The following is a 21,519-nucleotide window of genomic DNA, read 5'->3' as shown; positions in this document are numbered from 1 at the left end:
CCGAATGCCTAGCACAGGCCAGGTGCTATCAGCACTGGGGATATGGGAATACAGTGATGAATACAACAGTTCTGTTGCTCACAATGTGGGGAAAGCCGGAGTTCCGGGGTGTGGTAAGACAGAGGGTAGTGCAGGGAGAATACAAACAAAAATAAATGAACAACATAATTTCAGAGAGTGATAAATGCTATGAAAAAGAAGTTGTTTAGCTTCTTTAGGTTGGGTGATCAGAGAAGGGCTCTCTACAGAAGTGGCAACTGAGGGAAATCCAAAATGACCAAAAGAAACCAGCCAGGGAAAGAGCTGGAGGTAGAGAATTCCAGGTAGAGCAAACAGCAAATGCAAAGACCTCTAGGTGCACACCCTCAGAAGGGTGAAGGTCAGAGTGGACAGAGATGTAGGAGATAAGGTCAGAAAAACAAGCAGTGGCCATATAACCTAGAGCATTGAAAGCTAAAAGAATGGATTTGCACTTTATTCTAAATTTTAAAGTAAAGGGACTTCCCTGGTGGCGCAGTGGTTAAGAATCCGCCTGCCAGTGCAGGGGACAAGGGTTAGATCCCTGGTCCGGGAAGACCCCACATGCTGCGGAGCAACTGAGCCCACGCCCCACAACTACTGAGCCTTTGTGCCACAACTACTGAAGCCTGCGTGCCTAGAGCCCATGCTTCGCAACAAGAGAAGTCACCGCAATGAGAAGCTCGCACACGGCAACAAAGAGTAGCCCCTGGGCTTCCCTGATGGCGCAGTGGTTGAGAGTCTGCCTGCCAATGCAGGGGACACGGGTTCGAGCCCTGGTCTGGGAAGATCCCACATGCCGCGGAGCAGCTGGGCCCGTGAGCCACAGTTACTGAGCCTGCGCGTTTGGAGCCTGTGCTCCGCAACAAGAGAGGCCGCGCTAGTGAGAGGCCCGCGCACCGCGATGAAGAGTGGCCCCCACTTGCCGCAACTGGAGAAAGCCCTCTCACAGAAACGAAGACCCAACACAGCCAAAAATAAATAAATAAATAAATAAATAAACCCAAAGTTAAAAAAAAAAAAAAAAAGAGTAGCCCCTGCTCGCCACAACTAGAGAAAGCCCGTGCGCAGCAAAGACCCAACGCAGCCAAAAATAAATAAATAAATAAATAAATAAATAAAAAGCATCCTAATTCTTCCACTGTATCTGTCAAATTTCTTAAAAAAAATTTTTTTTAAGTAAAATGCAAACAAAATATAGTATCAGGTAAGATGATAACAGTAAGGATACATTAGAAAATATATCAAATGATGGCTATGTTCCCTTTTGGGAGGAGGGTGAGATTACTTCTTTCCCCTGGACTATATGATCTAATTCATGATCTTTTTTCCTATTATCCATGTAATACTCATTTTGCTTCCCCAGTAAGTTTGATAAGCGGCCTTTTCTCCTAAGACTTACCTGACAGGAACATATTTTACTGGCCACTTTACTCACATTACCTCATTGAAATCTTACAACAATCATAGGAAGGAGGTGTTATGCTTACATGGGAGGAAACTGAGGCTTGGAGAGATGAAGCAAAATGATCAAGGTCACACTGCTGGTAGCTTAATGATGCCAAGACCTGAACCGAAACCTGTGCGCTAAATCACTACATTATGCTTCCTCTCATATATACTTTTTTACCTTACGTGATACACAATTTACAGAGGGACTAAAACAATTTATATTTTAATTTGGGACATATCTGAATGTATAATATATATTAGCCTCTCTGTGTTCAGCCTTACGGTTACTGCTGTGCCTGTGCCGGTCTATGAACAGGCTAGGTCCCAGCCTACGCTGCTCCAAATGAGACAGAAAGCAAAGCATCCACTTGTGGCTTAACCAAATGACTTTCCCAAAATAAAACAGTTGAGATTCTGAAAACTGAAGATAATTTTCACACTTGGAATTTCTATCAATCTTCAACTTCTCTTCTTACTGATAAAAACAATTTCCCCTTAGCATTCTTAAGAGCATTCTTTACAATATGGCCAAATCCTGCAGCAATTTAGGACACTTTCACTAAAACTGTAAGCAGCCAGGTTCAAATTCTGGTTCTTCCTCTAACTAGCTACATGACTCAGGGCAAATTGCTTCTCTTTACCTCAGCTGCTGCGTCTCCAACAAGGCAGTAATAAACAAGGCTGATATTCAGATGGAACATACCAACACATTCTGACAAAGTGCTTTCAGCCAACATCCCTTCTGCTTAGGCTGGCAGCAGTTCTCAGTGGTCAGTGTCTGTTCCATTCTGGTTTTTATACACTTTGAATATTGTCCCAGTAATTACAGTAGCTACCTCATAGGACTGCTGTAAGAGTTAAAGGAGCTAATATGAAGCACATGTAAGTGCTCCATAATTGTTAGCGGCCCCAATTAAATACACATATTAACCCCGAAGGGGAGTTCTATATACTACACTTTTAAAGTGGTAAATAAACAGTTATAAGTCAAATCTAAAGCAAAGTCATACATAAAACGTGTAAAAAGCAGTCAAGTACATCCCCCAAATCATGATTTTCCTTGTACTTCACACTCACCAGCTTTTTGAAAGGAAATATATCATACATTATTCTACAATATTCCATGGAAGATTCTACTGAGCAAGTCCACAATGATTTAGATATAGGGGCCAAAGGGATGATTCCTTGGGTCCTATTCTTCACCAACATATCAAACTCGACATGCTGTCTGCATGATTCTGCCATGTAAGGGCAGTGATCCACAACAAATACTGTTTTATGAGATTCAGAAAAAATCTTCATTTTGTTTTAACCTGTAAGGGATAAAATATATTAGCCAAACATCTTATACATAACATTTAATATCTTAAATTATTTCTAACGAATGCGTCTTCTCCTCAAGATTTGATAGGGAACATGAATAATCAGTAGTCAAAAAAATTTATCGAACAAAGGACAAGATTTAATGAGGTCATGACCAGAAAGTAGCAATTCAAGGGATGAGCTACACCATATTCACCTGTCATTCTACCAGACACAGGCAGATTACAATACATGCAGATATTTTTTGCCTTTGGAATGAACTTAAATTTGCCAGAAGAAAACATTTTTACAAATAATCGTACTTGTTTCCCTTACATAATACCAAACAAAGTAAACGACAAACACTCTTCAAACACACTTTTGATGATCCTTGCTAATTGACATCAATCAAATATAAACCCCTAAAGTAATATAAGGCAGCATTTGGGGGCTTCCCTCCAAAAAAATCTCTAAGACTTCTGAAAAAGGGTGGGGATTGGGGAGAAAGAATGAACTGGAAAGAGTGACAACAAAAGGGAAGCTCAAAACATAACAAACATCTCCTAAGATAACTGCATATCTGGTCTTCGCATTAGGATAAGGACCTCAAATTCACACTCTCCACCTTAGCTTCTGAAACACCACGGTAATTCATCATGTAGAACAGAAAAACTTAGGTGCTACCATCACATGGTGGGAAGGAGGAACTTTTGAAACTTTTTCTTATAAGAACTCCCTTGCTTCGCTAATAAAATCTTATACTGAATAGACAATCCACATTCGAAAAGCACAGGGTAAACACAGCAGAAGTGTTCATTAAAACGAACCGACTTTTTACAATCCAGCTATTTTCTTCTCCTGCTTTCAAATGCATTTCCCCTTCATGCAAAACTCTTCTTTGAGAAACCTAGACACACTCTGCTGGAAAGTGGGGGGTGGAAAGTACAAGGTGAGTGGATAAGGAAGACCTCAGGATCGAGGTTCGCTTACTTTCGTGCCTGGTCCTGCAGTGAAAACGAACAGAGGCTATGCACCACAGCCTCTCTGGAAAAGGCTGCTGGCTGGGTGGGGAGGGTCAGCGCACAGTCAGGAGTGTCTGGTACCAAAGACAGGGGACTATGCTTTCCCCGCTCATCTCCTAACACACCAGTCCTTCCCAGGCTTCCTAAATGCAGGAGCGCGCGCGCCTGCGCGTGAACACAAACACTCACACACTCGGACTGGCGCGTGCGCAAAGCACTCTTCGGCAGCCCCGCCACGCTGCCCTTCCCCCTCTGCAGGCCAGACGCCCAGGTCTCTAACAGGAAGAGGGCGGAGCCAAGAAAAAAATGCCTCCGACCCTCAAGATTTTCTACCCCCTAATTTTCCCAGTCACCCATTGGGAAAATTGATCCGGGCGACCTAAGAGCCTCCCCAACAGCGAAGTACCAACCACAGCACCGGCTAACGGTGCTACGGTCCCCTAAGCGCAAGACCCGCCCACCAGATCTCCCCTTCTCCGTCTCTCCACCCAGGCCCGTTTCCCCTAGCAAAATTCGCGAGATTTTGCGAGAGGCCGAGAGAAAGCTTGAGTGTGGATTAGTGGGGAGGCCCGCCCCTACCTCTCGCGCATGTCAGCTAGAGGCCTCAAAAAAAATCGCTGGGCTCTGCCCCCACGGTTACGCGAGGAAGGAAATCTCGCGAGGTTAAAGTGTTCTGAGAGCGCTGGTCGGAGGCGGTGAACGGAGGTTTTCGCTTGGCCAGTGATGGGGCTGAGCCCCTCTGATTCCCCCAGGACGCCCCTGTACTGCCTCGCTGAAGAAGCTGAACAGGCAAGAGGAGTCTCTTCCCCTGGGTGCATAGGTCCCCGTTGGCCGAGGCTTTGAGTCCTAACCGCCACAGCTGACGGCTGCGAGGGATTGAGACCAGAGTAAGTGGAATCAATCCAGGGACCAGAGCGGGCATAGGGAGTCGGAAGCTTCCTTCCCCGATGGTGCTTTGCACCATCTCTTGAACTACCGGTTGCCAGTTCCTGGGCGCGGTACTTCCTCTCCTTGTTCGGCTCTGAGCACCTCTTTCCGGAACTGAGGTGCGGAAAGTTCGATGAAAAGCCTTGGCCCTAACCCTGTGGACACACCTTCCCTCTCTGTTTTCTTCCTGCCTAACCCACCTGGGAACTCACCGTTTGCGGGGTGGGGTTGGGAGGTGGTCGGCAGGGATGCAAAAGGGGTCCTTTTCAGTTTTCAATTTACCTCTTTGCATATGACATGGAGAACCATTCCCTCTTTCTTGAAACTGCCCTCCAAGAAATATTACTCTTTTCCTAGTACTCTTCATGGATAACCATACTGTCTGGAAACTGCCCTCTGAAGAATCCTACTCTCTTCTTGGTTTTCTTCCTGCCTTTTTTATGTATCCCATCTCAGATAATGGTACCGGTGTCCATCCTGCTGTCCAAACTAGGAACCTAAGGCTCATCCTTGACTGTGTATTTCCACTTGCACTGCACGATGCTTTTTCTTTTTCTTTCACCAGATGATTTCCCCGCCATCATCCTTCCCTAGAGTTACCATTCTGAAATACAAATCTGTTCATATCGATACTTTCTTTAAGCTTTTTGAATAACCGTATTGCTGACAGAATTAAGTCCTAATTGTTAAGCATATCACTTAGGACCTTATACTGTCTGTTCCAATCCATTCTACCTCTTTCGTCTTATTTTGCCTCTCCTCCAAATACTTCAATACCCAGTCATGCCAGACTGCTGGATGTTTCTCCAAACATGCAAGCACTTTCACAACTTTGTGCCTTTGTATGTGCTGTACCATCTGTCTTGAATGCTTACTCTTCCTTTTTTTTTTAAACCAACTTTCAAGATCCAATTCATAGACCATTGTCTTCTCAGGCTCCCACAGATGACACTGATAGTACCATTGTGTTCCCAAAGCACTTGAAATGGTACTTCTGCGGTATTTTTTAGGTTGTATAACATTAGTTGTTCAACTATCTGTCTCTTGTGCCAATTTGAGCTTGAGCCTGGGATCACGTCTTATTCATCTTTGTAACAAAAGTTAAACCAGTGCTTGGCACATAGCAGGCGTTATAGTTCTGAAGATTCACCATAGGAGTAGGAGTCCTTAGCATCCTTAAAAGTGTAGAATTTTAGAGCCAGAGGAACCTTGTATATTAGCTTAAAGAACCTTGACCTGTTTTGAATATGAGGCACCCTGTACCACCAACACACAAGTAATTGTACGTTTAGTATCTGTTAGTTGAGATTGTGCAATCTCAGGCAAAAAGACTATTATGCTTTTAAATGCGTTTGTATTTTATTATTACTAGTCTCTATTAAAAATAGTGGGCTATATATGTGAGAGAAATATTTAGACTACAGACCATGCTTGGTATATGTACATCCGTGCAACCCTTCCAATGATTCCTTGCCCATAGGTTAGAAATAACTGGTTTAGATTAAGTTAGGTCCTTCTTGAATTGTCATACCTGTTTGAACATACTGGTGTATGCAACTTATATTTAGCCACAATTCCAAGGTAACGTATAATTAAAAAAAAAATTCTCCTGTGTCCTTACTTTCAAATTGTTTCTTCTAACTTTAAAAATTCATTTTCTTCATAAAGCAGCTTCATAAACCTCCAAACGTGTTCATTCCATCATTTTCAAGGACAGTGAAAATTTTTTGTGCTTTCAGATACAGTGCTATGTCTGTATAAGATGCTTTTTAAAAATACGTAATTTATAATTTACATGTTTTCTTTCTTGATCTCTTTATAAGTTTCTAAGAAAGCCATAACCAGGACTTTTTATTTTTATATTTCCATATGTGTCAGTTAATATTATCTACTAATTAACTTTAGAAGCACCTGCCTGAACAATAAAAATTTTTAAACTAGATTGTTGACATTGATAGACACATCTGTGGTATGTCAGCGGTCACAGCATTTCTGCGTAGTTCCAGCTATAGGGTAATGGATTTGTGGATAAAGGAGAAAGAAGAGTGGTTTGAATTTCTGTAAATTTTTCTTAACCAAAATCTAAAACTAACAGCTGGCAGTTTCTGTCTCGGGTGGGTGGTGGTTTCTCTTTTATCAGCAGCACAATGTTCTGAACCCTCTGCCAGGAGTCTGACTGCGAATGTCTTTGGGTGGTAAAGTGGGTGAGAATGTGGCTCATGTGGAGGGTGGGGAACTGCTTTAAAAAATTTTACTTGTAATATGAACCTACCTATAGAAGATAATGTAAGTAAGTACACTAGTTAAGTGTGACTAGTTAAGACATGCTCTCTAAAAATAGATCAATTGAGAATATCTTTTTTTTTTTAAACTGGAGTCTTTTAAAATTTAAAACTTGTTAGAGAATGTGGAAAACAATCTTCCTCCCACTCCAGTTACCAGCCAAACAGTGCGGGAAAAGCACAATGTTTTTCAAAAAAGGTGGCAAAGTAAATGCATATTATAAAATATTTTAAACTTTTCTGTGGTTTCACATACAGGAAATGAACATGCAGATTCATAGAAACTTTGTGTCACTGTTTTTCTGAAATGCTAATGAAGGTATGCTTTTAATTACCTGCTATTTATAATTCCTTTCACTGAACAGGTATGTTTTTATAGTTACAAATTTCAAATGTAGTTCATTTTGATAGAGTATTTCATTATGCAACCTAGAGAATGTTTTTTAAAGTGGATGTTAATTCTAGTTTCAGAAAGCCTAATTGGTCTCCTTAAAAAACAAAATTCAACTGAGTAAACTTTAAAAATCTTATTGGCTTTGTTCAACGACTCATGAATCAGGCTGCATCCCATCTAGCAGAAAGGAGTTCCAAGGAGTTGTACAAAATGAAAGACTTTTATAGGAGAAGGGACAAGGAAGTTATACTAACAAAAAGCAGATTGGTTGGGACAAAGTCACTTTCCTTTAAGGGACGGCAGGGATCTGTCAGACAAATTACCTCACAGTGATTCCTGATCGACGGATTTAAGGTTCCATTTCTGGAAGAGGCCAAAACTGTAAGTTAAGTCTTGGTTTGGTGATGTGGAGCTTAGCATAAGTGACATGGCATTTGGGGGCCTGTTTTCTTGTTTTTAACAGTCTTACATTAACTGTGATGGCTGGTTAAAATAGGTACTAGGCTTTTATTGGTTATGCAGAAAAATATTAAAAATTTGTTATTTTTTTCATCTTCATTTACACTTCCATTTATTTTCTATTGCTGGCTTGAAATGCAATTTATATAATATTTTGGAAGTCTCATTGGTGGAGTAGGGTCAAGGAATTTGCTTTGTTTTTCCACCCAGGAGACCAGGATAGTCTTCATATAGGTAAAAGCAAACAGGGCCCTGGAGAGCCATCTTGGTTCATGAATATCCACTAGACTGGGGGTCAGAAGTTCTATTTCTGGTACTAGCTTGGCTCCTTCCTTGCTACATGGTGCTGTCAGTCAGCTCCTTACCTTTGAAATCCTGAGTCTGTTTCCTCATTGATAAAATGGAAATAACAGTTATCCCAATGAGCGAGATTCAGTATAAGGTTGTACTACTCAGGCTCAGAAAGCTACCAACATTTGGAATTAATTAAAATTATTACCTAGCGGTTTGATTTTACTCTGGAGTGCTCTAGAGGTCCATTTAGATTGAATTAGGTTGGAGAAAAGGCTAACACACTTTTGAAGAAGGAAAAGATGACTTGCCATATCAGATAACAAGAGTTATTTTACAACTGTAACAGTTGAGGCAGCGTATTGATGTAAAGATAGATGATAGATCCAGAGGTAGAATAGAGAGCTCAGAAACATACCCATACATTTATTGAAAAAACATACAACAGGTGTGGCATTACAATTCAGTGGGGGAAGAACATACGATCCAATAAATGGGAACTGGGGCAACTAGTTGTCCCCATGAGAAAAGGAAAATATAATTAGATATCTTCCTTATACCACGCATACAAATAAACAGCAGATGAATTAAAGACAAAGGCAAAACCTTGGGGACAGATAATGATTTTTTTTTTAAGTTTTAAAATTAACGTATTATGCCCTTTTTTGCAATATAGTTCTATTCATTTTAACATGTATAGAGATTCCACTGCAATCAGGATACAGAACTCTCCATTATTTCAGAATACTCTCTTGTGCCACACCCTTCTCCCCCACTCCCACTCCCACTCCCAGCTCCTGACAACCACTGATCTCTTATGTACCCTCTTATCTACCGCTGCGGTTTTGTCCTTTGGGCAGTGCCAGGTAAGTGGAAGCAGTATGTAACCTTTTGAGATTGTCTTCTTTCACTCAGTCAGCATAATATTTTTGAGATTCATCTACGTTGTTGCCTGTATCAGTGCTTCATTCCTATTATTGCTGAGTAGTATTTCATTGTATGGACTGTGTGTACTGCAGTTTGTTTATCCACTCATTTCTCTACAGTAAATACCCAGAATTGGTATTCCTGGGTCATATGGTAGAATACATTTAACTTTTCAGAAACTGCTAAACCATTTTCCAAAATAACTATGTTATTTTGCATTCTCACCAGCATTGTGTGAGAGTTCCATGCCAGCACTTGGTATGTCAATGCTTTCTATTTTATCCATTTTAATAGGGGTATAGTGGAACTCATCATGGATTTAATTGCTTTTCTTTAATGGCTAATGATGTTGAATATCTTTTCATGTGCTTTGTTTGCCATCCATATATGTTTTTGGTTAAGTGTTAAAGTCTTTTGCTCATTTTTAAAAATTAGATTATTACCTTATTGTTAGTTTTGAGAGGTTTTTATGTATTCTGAATACAAGTCCTGTGTCAGATATGTGATTTGTATCTTCTTCTAGTCTATAGCTTGTCTTTTCAGACTGTCTTAACAGTGTTTCCCAGAGCAAAACTTTCTAATTTTGATGACGTCCAGTTTATTGAATTTTCCTTTTTTGAATCAAGCTTTTGGTATCATGTCTAAAAAGTGTTTGCTTAACCCCAGGTCACAAAGATTTTCTCCTGTTTTTTCTTCTAGAAGTGTTACCATTTTTCATTTTACATTTAGATCTATGGTCCATTTGGAGTTAATTTTTGTGAAAATTGTAAGAATTACTTCAGGGTTAACTTGTTGGCATGCAGATGTCCAGTCTCCCAGCACCATTTGCTGAAAAGGCTATCCTTTCTCCTTTGACTTGCCTTTACACCTTCTTCAAAAATCAATTGGTCGTGTTTCTGTGGGCTTATTTCTGGACCTGTTCTGTTTTATCTGACTGGCTCTGCCAATACCATGCCATCTTGACTTGTATAGCTTTATAGTAAGTCTTAAAATTTAGAAGTGTGATTTCTCCAATTTTGTTTTCAAAATTATTTTGGCTATTTGGTTGAATTTGCCATTGAAACCATTTGAGTCTGGAGATTTTTGGCAGAAGATTTTTAACTACGAATACAATGTTTTTAATAGTTATAGGACTATAGAATAGTTATAGGTATTTAATAGTTATAGCTATAATAATTATTACTAATAGTTGCATCTTGATGATGCATCTTGTATGTAGCTTGTGGTTTTTAAAGAATTAGTCCATTTCATCCAATTCATGTGTATGAAATTTATTATTGTATTCACTTATCCTATTAATGAATTAGGAGTCTGCAGTGATATCCCTTTTTTCATTCCTGACATTGGTAATTTATTTCTTCTCTCTTTTTTTTCTTGGTCAGTTATGCTGGAGGTTTATCAACTTTTTTTTGCTTTTTCAAAGAACTAGTTTTTGGTTTCATTGGGTTTTTTTCTGTTGTTTTCCTGTTTTCAATTTCATTAATTTCTGCTCTTTTATTATTTCCTTCTTTCTGTTTACTTTGTGTTTATTTTGCTTTTCTTTTCCTTATTTCATAAGGTTGAGGCTTAGATAATTGATTTGATATCTTTCTCATTTTCTTATATAAGCATTTAGTGTATAAATTTCCTGCTTTACATGCATGCCAAAATTTTGATATCTTGTATTTAGATCAAAATATTTTCTAATTTCCAAAAAGACTTTCTTTTTGTCTCATGGATTATTTATGTGTGTTGTTTAATTTCCAAATATTTAGAGATTTTCTTGTTGTCTCTTTGTTATTTATTTCAGTTTAATTCCATTATGTTCAGAGAACATAATTTGTATGACTGCAGTTCTTTTAAATTTGTTAAGGTTTGTTTTTTGATCCAGGATATACTCTATCCCAGTGAATGTCCTATGTGTACTTAAAAATAATGTGTATTCTGCTGTTGTTGGGTATAGTGTTTTATAAATATCAATTCAGTCTACTTAGTTGATGGAGTTTGTTCATTTCTTCTATATCGTTGCTGATTTTCTGTGTACTAGTTCCATCAGTTACTGAGAAAGAAGTGTTGAAGATTTCAGCAGTAAGTGAGGACATGTCTATTTTTTTTTTTCAGTTTTTGTTTGATTTTGAAGCTCTCTAGTTAGGTACATATACATTTAGGATTCTTATGTGTTCTTGGTGAGTTGGACCGTTTGTCAACTATGTATTGCCCCTCTTTTATCCCTGGTAATTTTCTTTTCTCTGAAGTCTAATTCATCTAGTATATTTTTTAAAAGTAAATTTATTTATTTATTTATTTATTTTTGGCTGTGTTGGGTCTTTGTTGCTGTGCGCGGGTTTTCTCTAGTTGCAGCGAGTGGGGGCTACTTTTCATTGCGGTGCGTGGGCTTCTCTTGTTGTGTGCACGGGCATGGGCTCTAGGTGTGTGGGCTTCAGTAGTTGTGGCATGCAGGCTCAGTAGTTGTGGCTCGCGGGCTCTAGAGCACAGGCTCAGTAGTGGTGGCATATGGGCTTAGTTGCTCCGCAGCATGTGGGATCTTCCCGGACCAGGGCTTGAACCTGTGTCCCCTGCATTGGCAGGTGGATTCTTATCCATTGCGCCACCAGGGAAGTCCCTCATCTAGTATTAATATAGCCACCAGCTCTTTTTTTTAAATATAATACCTTTATTGAGATACAGTTTCACATACCATAATATTCCATCGTTTAATGTGAACAATTTGATGGGTTTTTTGTATATTCACAGATTTGTGCAACCATCACCACAATCAATTTTAGAATATTTTCTTCACTACAAAAAGCTATGCCCATTAAGTCACTACCCATTCCCCCTATCTTCCCCCTCTCCCTTTGACCCTAGACAAATCATTAATCTGCTTTCTGCCTATATGAATGTGCATCTTGTGGACATTTCATGTAAATGGAATCAAAATACGTGCTCCTTTGTGACCGGCTTCTTTCACTTAGCATAATTTTTCAAGTTTCATCCATTTTGTAGCTTATGTCAGTACATCATTCCTCTTTGTTTTGGGTCAAAAAATATTCACTGTATCACATTTTATTTATTCATTTTTCAGTTGATGGACATTTGGGCTATTTCTACTTTGAAGCTATTATGAATAGTGTTGCTATGAACATTCATGTACAATTTTTTGCAAGGACATGTTTTCATTTTCTTGGTGTGTATCTAGGAGTAGACTTGCTAGATCATGTGTTTAACCTTTTGAGGAACTGTCAGACTGGTTTCCAAAGTGGCTGCACCATTTTACATTCCAACCAGCAGTCCATGAAAGCTCCAAATTCTCTGCATCCTAGCCAACACTTACTATCTTTTTTATTATAGCCAGCCTAGTAGATATGAAGTAGAATCTTGTTTTGATTTGCAGTTCCCTGATGGCTAATCATGTTGAGCACCTTTTTGTGTACTTATTATTAGTACACTGGCTTTCTTTTGATTGGTGTTTATATAGTGTGTCTCTTTCCATCCTTTTACTTTTAACCTACCTATATCATATTTGAAGTGAGTTTCATATAGACAACATATAATTGGGTCCGTTTTAAATCCTAATTAAAGAGTTAGATTATCAGACTGTATGTTCTAATGTGTTTAGAACATTTGTATTTAGTGTAGTTACTAATATGTTTGTATTAGATCCACCATCTTATTTGTTTTCTGTTTGTACCCTCAGTGTTTTTTTCCTTCCTTTCCCCTTTTCTCCTTCTTTTGAGTTATTAAAACTTTTAATTCATTTTAATTCATCTGTTATGATTTTGACTCTTATCTCCATACTGCTTTTTTTAGGAATTTCTCTAGTATTACAATATATATGTTTGTTTACAATTGACATTTTGTCATTTCAAGTGAGATGTTGAAACATTATAGTATAGGTCCATTTACCCTCCCCCTTTATGTTGTAGTTATATATTACATCTACATAAATTGAAAATTCCATCACAAAAGTTATAGCTTTTGTTTTCAAATATCAGACATTTTAAAGCACTCAAAAAGAGAATAGTCTATTATTTTTATCAAGATATTTATGATTTCTCTTGCTCTTCCTTTATTCCTGATACTCTAAGTTTCCTTCTGCTATCATTTTGCTTCCCTCTGAAGAATTTCCTTTAGAACAAATCTACTAGAAATGGGTTCTCTTTTTCTTCATCTGAGAATGATTTTTATTTTACCTTCATATATGAAGGATATTTTCACTGGATATAGAATTATGGGTTGAGAGTTCCATTCTTTAGCACTTTTTTACTGGCCTTCTTGATTTCTGATGAAAAATCTATAGTCATTCAAAATGTTGGTTCTCTGTAAATAATATGTTATTTTTCTCTGGCTGCTTTCAGGATTTTTTCTTTGTCTTTCATTTTCAGAAATTTGATTATGATGTGTCTGAGCTTGGACCTTCCTGGATTTATCCTGTTTGGGGTTTGCTGAGGACTGGGAATGATACAAGCAGAAAGATTTCTGAGAAAGAGGCAAAGTGTTGCATAATTTAAATTCATGAATAACTGATCCAGTTAAATGTCTCTATCTTACCTGATTGACAAGTTAGAATATTCTTGGAAGGACACAAAATATAATAGTATATTAACCATTGTGAGTATTATGGCTTTTCAGTAGGGGACTTTTAAAATCCATCCATAACATAAATAAATATACTATTATTAATACATTGCTCGTATATTTAGGAATGTTATGTAGTCCTAAACCATAGAGAGAGGCAACCCTATAAAATCCACTTGGAGATGTTCAAAACGTCCTTTAGGAACGGTTTTAGTCCTCACGTCACCTTTACAATTTTTCCAGATACATTTATTTACAAATAAGGTGTGTACATGGCCATATCCTCTGCCATCCAAGCAATTTTCCCATCAGTGTTTACTATTGTGGCTAATCTTTTTCTACTGGAATGAGTTAGTGTTCATTCGAGGTTTTGTCTGGTGCTATCAGGTAGCCATCCTGATTCTGTCCGCTCTTATACTCATGGATTTTATAACCTGATCATCCCATGTTTCTTTCTGGAATTTGGCAGGCCAGATTTTGTGTGTCTGCGATGGACTCTTTGACTTCTCCATGGATTTCTTATGAGTTTATTGTTTTACGTGAAACCCTTGCATAGGACTTTTAGTAAAAGTAATGTTTTTATAACTATGTACTTTAAAGTAGTTCAGTAGTATCTGTAATATACGATACTAGCTTTAGAATCTTTTTTTTTTACTGTGCATCTCTACCTTATTATTTTAGGTAGCATCAAGCCATCAAGTAGTTAATGTATTTGTTGTTTTTTAAAGGATATCTGAGGAACTTCCTTGGAGCATTTAAAGAAGTGAATTATTCCAAAAACAATTCAGCTATTAGTGTATGTATTTACTCTTTCATTTTAGCGAGTTGCTCTATCTTAGAAGGCCACAGTTAAGTCATTTGATCAGTTTGGCTTCTGGTAAGAAATTGAATTTTATCAGCATGACTGAAGTGCCTGTTATGTATCAAGCCTGATGCACGTCACTTTTCATGTTTGATATAAAACCCGTTAACAAACAGTAAAGTCGGGATTTGGTACTAGAGAGTTCAAAAGCTTTGCTTTGGGCTTGGACACTCCTTGAATCATGGGAACACAGCCACAAGATTTTCTTCCAGTAGGTATGTTTGTTGGAGTAAGAGTTTTGTACCAGAAGATGGTAATATGAAGCGGAGAAAGTAACAACATTTCATAATTATTCCACTAGTAGATGATTTAGGGTGCTTTCATTTAGCAGTTGGGATTTACTACATATGGGAACATTAGGTATAAAGACCTAGTATAAACTGTGAAGATGCTTTGACTAATTTAGTTGAGGCCTGTGATTGCTCTGAGGCAAGGAGGGTGAGCCTTAGCTACTGAATCAAAGCATAGGATTTAATAGGCAGTGGGTCTTTGGTGCCATGTTGTCAAGTTGATACTCGCAGAACGCAGCTTAACTTTTTCATATTCCTTTTTTTTTTTTAATATTTATTTATTTATTTATTTACTTATTTATTTGGCTGTGCAGGGTCTTTGTTGTGGCACACGGGGTCTTTGTTGCAGCATGCGGGATCTTTAGTTGTGGCATTGCGGGATCTAGTTCCCTGACCAGGGATTGAACCTGGGTCCCCTGCATTGGGAGCACGGAGGCTTAACAGCTGGACCACCAGGGAAGTCCCAACTTTTTCGTATTTCAAAAAGAAAGATTTATGATTATCTGGAAAGATTCCATCTAGATTCAGGGCTCTGTAGATTCCTTTGCCCAGAGAATTCTGGGAGCATGGCTTCTGGGGAGAGGGCAACTTATTGAATTACACACAGTATACGTATTCTCATGTCTAGATCACTTATTATCTGATCATATATAGGAACTTTAGTGCATTTTATTTGGAAATGCATCCTATCTATTGTTTGTAGATGTCATGTTGTTACAAAGCATAAAGAGGTATTCTTCTCATGGTAGTCCCAACAGTATCATTTAACAATATCCTAGGTTGGAACCTAGGACTGTCAGAGGTTCCTCATACTTGACTTGTTCTATTAAATCAAGATAAACTTTACTTCTCTCAGATCTTTTATAACTTTCTCTAGACTTTGTTTTTTTAATTTTCTTTCACCATCTGTTACAACCAGTTATTTTTACTGTAAGACAAATATTTTTTCTCTTTTTAATTTTTTTTTTCCATATATAACTTTAAAATTTTACTCTGAAGAATCTGGTGTTCTATAGTAGTGGGATTGATGGGAGATATGGAGATATAGTAACTCCCACATAAATAGGAAAGCCGTACTATTACCTATCTATAATTTTAGATTATTCCCCTTGGAAGTTTAGAGGAAGGGCAAGGCATTATTGGAGGCTAATGTCTCCCTTGGAGCAGCATCTTAGATAGATTTTGAATGGCTGTCCTTTTGTGTTTTAGCCAGTACGAGGCATTGGTTCCTTTAATTGCCCTTTTGCTTGTTGTATTTTGAAGTACGCTTATCTAAATCTCCTAGATATTAGAGGACAAATCTTTTGGTTGTTTTATCTAGAGAGACAGAAATCGTATTAGTTTCCAGCTTAATTCTTAAAGCTCTCTGGAAATGTCTAGTCATGAATATTTTCTAGATTGGCAGTTTTACATTTTAATTTATTTTGATTAAATCTTTTTATTCAGCTTTAAACCTGTTTGTAATAACAGGACAGTATACCCTTTGCTTCAGCTGTTGGGTACAACCAAGAATACTGTTTGAAGGTTTTTTCATCTTTATTTAGTTTATGATTTTGAATCTTTGCTATATAACCTTAAATGAAAGCCTGCTAAAATGGCCTGATGTGTTTTCTTTCCTTCTTTTAAAATGTTACACAGTTGGGTTATTTAAATCTCTTTTGTACTTGCTGCATTTTTCTGTATCTGAGGGGCAAATAATTAACTGAACTATAGTCCAGTGCAGTAGGATCTAAGTCCTACATTCTGTAGCAAATTTCTGTCTTCCTAAACTTGATGAAAATCCTTCATTATAGCCCTTAACTTGGTTCTATACCTGAGTTTTAATTTAATATCTATAGACCTGGCTTCTGGCCTAGTAATTTTACAGTGTAATTTTATTTTTTGAGAAAATGTTGAAGAAAGGGTAGCTTATATAGAAAGTAAGGTGACACTTAGTACAAAGAGAAAAAAATCAAGAATGATAAGTTTCAGAAGGTTAAAGTTTTTGAGAGACATTATTTTAAGATTAAAATTTTGTTTTGAGGTCTCAGCATACCAGTTGAAGAAACTACAATAACTATTGGCTGCTTCATGTTTTGCCTCCTAATTTTTTGAGCTCCTTTTATGCATATTAATTATTGATTTTAACACCTCAGAAGTTTCCCATAATGGCCAGTGTTCTAAGTTAAAACTTTCTTTGCCATTCACTAAGGAAAGTGCAAGAGTTAGGATTATAATGCAATTTTATATAAGAAGCCAAAGTTCCTCCAGAAGGAGGTTGACACTTGAGCATAGCATGACACATAGAGGCCACTTTGGCTGGTCAGTAGTGTGCATTTGTGAATAGTGTCTCAGGTCACCTGACCAAGCAGAGGCTAGGAAGGGTCTGTGGTCAGAGACCTGACAGTCATTGACTGCAGAATAAAGACTAATAAAGTGACATTTTTTACAAATGACAAGATTGGGATTGCCCTTATGAAGAGCACTATTTCTTTATAACGTAAAATGTATTCATTGGATGTGTACTTTTTTTCCCCGCTATAAATTCAGGGTGTTTTAAATACATTCTGATTATGTCTGCAAATCATATATGTATGATCACACACACACACATATATATGTGTGTGTATATATATATATATATATATATATGTAATTATATAATTACATGTATTTATACACATTGTAATTTTTGAATATTATAAATTCACTTTTGAGTTTGTTCTACCTTAACAGAATCAGAGCCACAGGTGTTCTTAGATTTTGTTTCTTCTGAGACAGTGAGCGATCCAGTAACAAATGTAGCTTAAGCATATCTGTGTTAATATGAAACTAAAATAAGGTGCTACGCCAGCTTTGTTTTGAATCTTGATTTTCATTTTTAATTATACATATTCCTTTAGAAATGAGTTGCACAATTGAGAAGGCACTTGCTGATGCTAAAGCCCTTGTTGAAAGACTGAGAGATCACGACGATGCAGCAGAATCTCTGATTGAGCAAACCACAGCCCTCAACAAGCGAGTAGAAGCTATGAAGCAGGTTTGATGTTTTTCCTTGCTGATTCCATTTTAAAAAAGCAGTCATTGATATTTATGTGTTGCTTGAATTGTAAACTTCTGCTTAATTAGTATTTTATTATTTTTAATGTTCTCTAAAATTTAAAAGTAGCTTGACTTGTGTGTTTCAGTTTACTTTAGACTGAAATGTAATTTTGTCAAGTTCAGCTGGCATGTATATGTGTATATATTCAATATATATTCTAAAACATATAGACTTGAGAACTTTTATGACAGTGATGCACATTTGAGTTTGGAAAATATATGAATTTTTTAGGTCTAGATACATTTGACAAAGACCAGATAATATCTTTTACTATATAATTGACACATATTTTGCTCTGTCTCCTATTTTTATAATGTAGAAATATTTTTCTTTATAAGAGTATTTAGGTGACACTATTTAACAATAAAATAGTTTTTGAAAATGATGCAAAGCAATATCTGGTTTCCAGCTTTTGCAGTTACTGCATTTGTACTTGCTACCTTATTTTTCATTTAATGCTGCCAGTTAAAGAAGAAAGAAAAAGGGCTTCACTTCTTGTTATCCTTACTGTTGTATGTAAGAACTTTCCAGTGAGCTACTATTTTAAGCCCTCTTTTGATAAAGAGTTTCAACTCTAAGAATTATAAAATCTCTGATATTATGATGGAAATCACTGGAGGAAAATATATGTTCATAGCTTACTCTCTAGAAATGCATCCCTTTTGTAAAAGGAAGCAACCCAGGGTTACTGCTTTTAACAAAGCTGCTGAAAATAGTGAAGGAAGTTTACTTATTTTGTTTTGCAACTTTGTTGCCCTAAACACATTACATACATCCCTGTCTACCTTGATTCATGCATTCCAGTGAGCATATATATCTGGTATTGAGTTGTAAAAAAGGGGGTTTGACAACCAGAGTTAAGAACCATACCATAAAGTTTACCCTTTTGAAGAGTGCAGTTCATTGGACTTTAGTATATTCACATGCTGTGCAACCATAATTACTGTCTAGTTTGAGAACACTTCATCACCCCAGAAGCCCATATCCATTAGCTGCTACTCCCTAGGTCTCCCTTTCCCTGGCCCCTGGAAACCACAAATCTGTCCATCTCTACGGATTTGCCTATTTTAGACATTTCATATGAATGGAGTCATACAATATGTGGCTTTTTGTGACTTTTTTTAACGTAATGTTTTCAGGTTTCATCCATGTTGTAGCATGTATCAGTACTTCATTCCTTTTTATTGCTAAATAATATTCATTGTAAGGATACAGCACATTGTGTTTATCTGTTCATTGGTTGATGGACATTTGGATGGTTTCTATTTTTTGGCTATTATGTATAATACTGCTATGAATACTTGTGTGTAAGTTTCTATGTGGACATATGTTTTCAATTTTCTTGGGTATATACCTAGTTCAGTTAGAATGGATGGGTCTTATAACTCTACGTTTAACTTTTAGAGCATCTGCCTGACTGTTTTCCAAAGCAGGCACATCATTTTACATTCCCATGAACTGTATATGAGAGCGATTTCTCCATATCCTCTCCAACACTTGTTATTACTTGCTTTTTGATTAAGCTCATCCTAGTGGTTGTGAAGTGGTATCTCCTTGTTACACTGAATTGTATTTCCTGAATGACTAATGATGTTAAGCATCTTTCATGTGTTTATTGGCCATTTGTGTATTTTCTTTAGAGAAATGTCTCTTCACATCCTTTACCCATTTTTTTCCAGCTTTACTGAGATATACTTGACATACAACATTGTGTAAGTTTAAGGTGTACAATATATATTGATATATGTATATATTGTGAAAAGATTACCTACCACAATGAGGTTAGTTAATACCTCCATCACCTCACATAATTACCGATGTGTGTGTGTGTGTGTGTGTGTGTGTGTGTGTATACATTTAAGATGTATTCTCTTGGCAACTTCCAAGTATATAATACAGTATTGTTATCTCTAGACACCATGATGTACATTACATCCTCAGAACTTACTTGTTTGCCTGTTTTTAAATTGACTTATTTTTCCTTTTATTGTTGAGTTGTAAGGGTTCTTTATCAAATATACATGTGTGTGTGTGTGTGTGTGTGTGTGTGTGTGTGTGTGTGTGTATATATATATATATATCAGATACATATTTTCAAATATTTTATTTTACATTTTAATAAAAATCTTTTCATTAGTATCAAGAAGAAATTCAAGAACTTAATGAAGTTGCAAGACATCGGCCACGGTCCACATTAGTTATGGGAATCCAGCAAGAAAACAGACAAATCAGAGAATTGCAACAAGAGAACAAAGGCAAGCTATATTATCACTGTGTATAGCAAATCAAAAGAGAGCTTTAATCTGCAATTGTACTATCAACTTGGGACCAATTAATATTTTTTAAAATGGCAAAGTAGGGAATTCCCTGGTGGTCCAGCAGTTATGACTCCACACTTTCACTGCCATGGCCCCGGGATCGGTACCTGGTTGGGGAACTAAGATTCTGCAACCTGTGCGGCATGGTCAAAAAAACAATAAATAAATAAAATAAAATGGGAAAATAGCCAGTTAAAGTTACTTTTTGACATTTCTAGTCCATTATGCCTAAATCGTACTTATTGCTCTTTTTTTTAAAACATCTTCATTGGAGTATAATTGCTTTACAATGTTGTGTTAGTTTCTGCTGTATAACAGTGAATCAGCTATACGTATACATATATCCCCATAGCCCCTCCCTTTTGCATCTCCCTCCCATCCCTCTAGGTGGTCACAAAGCACCGAGCTGATCTCCCTGTACTATGCAGCTGCTTCCCACTAGATATCTGTTTTACATTTGGTAGTGTATATATGTCAATGCCACTCTCTCACTTCGTCCCAGCTTACCCTTCCCCTTCTCCATGTCCTCAAGTCCATCCTCTATGTCTGCGTCTTTATTCCTGTACTGCCCCTAGGTTCGTCAGAACCACTTTTTTTTTTTTAGATTCCATACATCTGTGTTAGCATACGGTATTTGTTTTTCTCTTTCTGACTTACTTCACTCTGTGTGACAGACTCTAGGTCCATCCACCTCACTACAAATAATTCAGTTTCATTTCTTCTTATGGCTCAGTGATATTCCATTGTATATACGTGCCACATCTTCTTTATCTATTCATCTGTCATTGGACACTGAGGTTGCTTCCATGTCCTGGCTGTTGTAAATAGTTCTGCAATGAACATTTTGGTACATGACTCTTTTTGAATTATGGTTTTCTCAGGGTATATGCCCAGTCGTGAGATTGCTGGGTCGTATGGTAGTTCTGTTTTTAGTTTTTTAAGGAAACTCCATACTGTTCTCCATAGTGGCTGTATCAATTTACATTCCCACCAACAGTGCAAGAGGGTTCCCTTTTCTCCACACCCTCTCCAGCATTTATTGTTTGTAGATTTTTTGATGATGGCCATTCTGACCGGTGTGAGGTGACACATCATTGTAGTTTTGATTTGCATTTCTCTAATGAGTAGTGATGTTCAGCATTCTTTCATGTGTCTGTAGGCCATCTGTATGTCTTCTTTGGAGAAATGTCTGTTTAGGTCTTCCACCCATTTTTGGATTGGGTTGTTTGTTTTTTTCATATTGAGCTGCATGAGCTGCTTGTAAATTTTGGAGATTAATCCTTTGTCAGTTGCTCCATTTGCAAATATTTTCTCCATTCTGAGGGTTGTCTTTTCA

The 21,519-nt window shown here is 37.3% G+C and overlaps 2 protein-coding genes across 10 annotated transcripts in view; one reads left to right on the top strand and one right to left on the bottom strand.

Moving 5' to 3' along the window:
* The window catches only part of INTS13 (integrator complex subunit 13), a 33,040-nt gene extending 28,732 nt beyond the window's left edge, over positions 1 to 4,308 (bottom strand). For 2 of the 5 annotated variants that reach the window (XM_082419747.1, XM_082419744.1), the window contains exons 1-2: positions 3,763 to 4,308; positions 2,548 to 2,783 (exon numbers count right to left, since the gene is read on the bottom strand). In XM_082419747.1, the coding sequence (XP_082275873.1) occupies positions 2,548 to 2,772 (225 nt within the window). In that variant the 5' untranslated portion in view covers positions 2,773 to 2,783; positions 3,763 to 4,308. The remainder of the gene's footprint in view (positions 1 to 2,547; positions 2,784 to 3,762) is intronic. The other 3 variants (XM_082419748.1, XM_082419746.1, XM_082419745.1) reach the window with 2 other exon arrangements.
* Positions 4,309 to 4,406: 98 nt separating this feature from the next.
* Positions 4,407 to 21,519, top strand: part of FGFR1OP2 (FGFR1 oncogene partner 2) — a 35,147-nt gene continuing 18,034 nt past the window's right edge. For 2 of the 5 annotated variants that reach the window (XM_082419871.1, XM_082419873.1), the window contains exons 1-3: positions 4,407 to 4,681; positions 17,666 to 17,802; positions 20,003 to 20,120. In XM_082419871.1, the coding sequence (XP_082275997.1) occupies positions 17,668 to 17,802; positions 20,003 to 20,120 (253 nt within the window). In that variant the 5' untranslated portion in view covers positions 4,407 to 4,681; positions 17,666 to 17,667. Of the gene's footprint in view, positions 4,682 to 13,438; positions 13,665 to 17,665; positions 17,803 to 20,002; positions 20,121 to 21,519 lie in introns of all 5 variants that reach the window. The other 3 variants (XM_082419870.1, XM_082419869.1, XM_082419872.1) reach the window with 3 other exon arrangements.

Source organism: Balaenoptera physalus (assembly GCF_965194825.1).
Source record: "Balaenoptera physalus genome assembly, chromosome: 13".
NCBI lineage: Eukaryota > Metazoa > Chordata > Mammalia > Artiodactyla > Balaenopteridae > Balaenoptera > Balaenoptera physalus.
This window is presented reverse-complemented; position numbering and strand designations above follow the sequence as displayed.